This window comes from Austrofundulus limnaeus, unplaced genomic scaffold (genome assembly GCF_001266775.1).
Source record: "Austrofundulus limnaeus strain Quisiro unplaced genomic scaffold, Austrofundulus_limnaeus-1.0 Scaffold81, whole genome shotgun sequence".
NCBI classification, from domain to species: Eukaryota; Metazoa; Chordata; class Actinopteri; order Cyprinodontiformes; family Rivulidae; genus Austrofundulus; species Austrofundulus limnaeus.
In genome coordinates, this window is record NW_013952483.1 from 1,998,121 (window position 1) to 2,000,096 (window position 1,976).

General features: G+C 38.1%; 1 protein-coding gene across 1 annotated transcript in view; it reads right to left on the bottom strand.

Moving 5' to 3' along the window:
* ikzf2 (IKAROS family zinc finger 2) overlaps window positions 1-229 on the bottom strand; it is a gene marked incomplete at its 5' end in the record, with an annotated part of 4,401 nt that extends 4,172 nt beyond the window's left edge. Inside the window, 1 exon segment of the mRNA XM_014011541.1 lies at window positions 92-229. Coding sequence (XP_013866995.1) covers window positions 92-229 — 138 coding nt within the window.
* Between the last annotated feature and the right edge of the window lie 1,747 nt (window positions 230-1,976).

Below are 1,976 nucleotides of genomic sequence, written 5' to 3' on the forward strand. Positions count from 1 at the left end.
ATATATAAATGTGTTATAAAAAAGTCACATCTAGCATATCCATGCAACGTGGTTTGATTGTCATTGTATTACTAATCGTGCACTCGTTTACCTGTGTAAGATCCAGTGTTGGTTGTAGGATCTAAGCCAATACCCTGCAGATAACTGTGGCAACGCTCTTTGTGTTCTTCCAGAGATGTCCGCTGCTTGTAACTCCGTCCGCAGTAGTTGCATTTGTATGGTTTGCCAACTAAAAACAGAAATATTCAAGAGAGAAAGTATCCATTTTAGTCACCGCTCCACAGTGGGTAGTGGTTTAGTACAGCAGTATTTAGGCCATGCGTAGTAGTAAAAACTTGTAAAGAGTTAATTGTACAAATAAAGCTAAATACGCTTCTGAGATCATGGAGATTCCACTACTAGTGTAAGGATTCCACACATCTGCTGCTAAACTGAAACACGCTGTGGGCGACAGATAGTTGCACCATGAAGTCTGTGTTTCAAAACTCTTTGGTCTGTGAAACATAAAGCAAACTCCCACCACTGTGGCACAGCATGAGTAAATAATGGAGTTGATCATGCATCCCTTGATGATGGTAGGAAACTAACTCCAAGTTAAACTGCTATGGAGGTGGAGTGTGATTCATTGTGCCATTTTTTTTTCAATTCATTCAAGACAAGTGGGAAGATGACGATGCTTCCGTCTGAGTCAAGCCTTCAGCCTATGTATCCACCTATCCAATGTCTTTTGATGCAAACATTTAGTTGACATTTAAACAAAGGCAGTCTGCACAATGACGCAAAAGTTGAAGTAAGAGTATTTATAAAAACTCATTCATTCAACTCATCATGTAATAATACTTTACAAGACAGTATTCCACAAAGGTAACAACAGAGGCAAAAGTTACGTGTCTTGTATCAGTGTACTCTAACCTAATGTAATGACTCATAAAGAGAGTTTGTGAGTAAACTGGAGGGCACYTAAGTGTTCTGCTGAGAACCAAACACCGTCATTGGGTCCGCAGTGAAAGCCATTCAAAATAGTAGTGATTACTACATCTAGAAAAATGATGTAAAGAGGATCCAGTACTGTCAGAACAGAGAAACCAAGCATGTTTCAGTCTGAGACATTGAGGCTATGACACTCATGTACTCAGGCACACACACATACACATTTGGAGGAAGATGATACATCATCCATTGACAAAAGAACTGTCTTTGTAGGGCAGAAATGTATGCTTGGGATARGTAAAGGGAAAGTGAGTAAGAACTAAATATGCTTCTAACAGTAAATGTTGCAGTGTCATTTCTGGACAATTTGTTTGATGATGAGTTCTTGCTGATGAGTTTGAAATGAAACCCACTTGTTACCAAATGACAAGACCAGTCATGGTCTATTTTACTTCAGCATTTTTTCCCTCTCTTTCCCTTTGTGGTGTATGAATWACACAGTGAAGGCAGAACATAATAAAATAAAATTCACATTATTATTTAAGCTTGTGTAAATGACTATGTAGGGTCACTGCAGCAATATACTTTCTGGGTAATGAGGAGTCATTTTGCAATGAAAGATTAWCTTGAGTTGAATTTCTTTGCTGCTTATCAGTCATAGAAGACTCTCAGTGTAAGAAGGTAAAAAAAAATAATTTAGAGTGACTCACATTTACTTGCTCCCTCACATGCACAAACAAAAGTTCATTACTTTTTCATATTTATGTGACCGCCCACACACAACCTTGTGCAGATGTTGGATAGACCGGAAGAATCCACCTTTCAGCTGCTATTCTTTATGCAAATGCTACACTTGCTGAACTCAGACTCACTTGACTGATTGCATTTCGCTAATAAATGAGAGCCTGCTTGCAATTCTGTGTCTAGTGAAAAACTGTATCTCTGTCGACTTACAATATTTATATAAATAAATATGTATATGTGTATGTGTGTGTGTGTTTTTTCACCAGTCAACTTTGTCTGGGAGAAACAAGGTCACACACAGT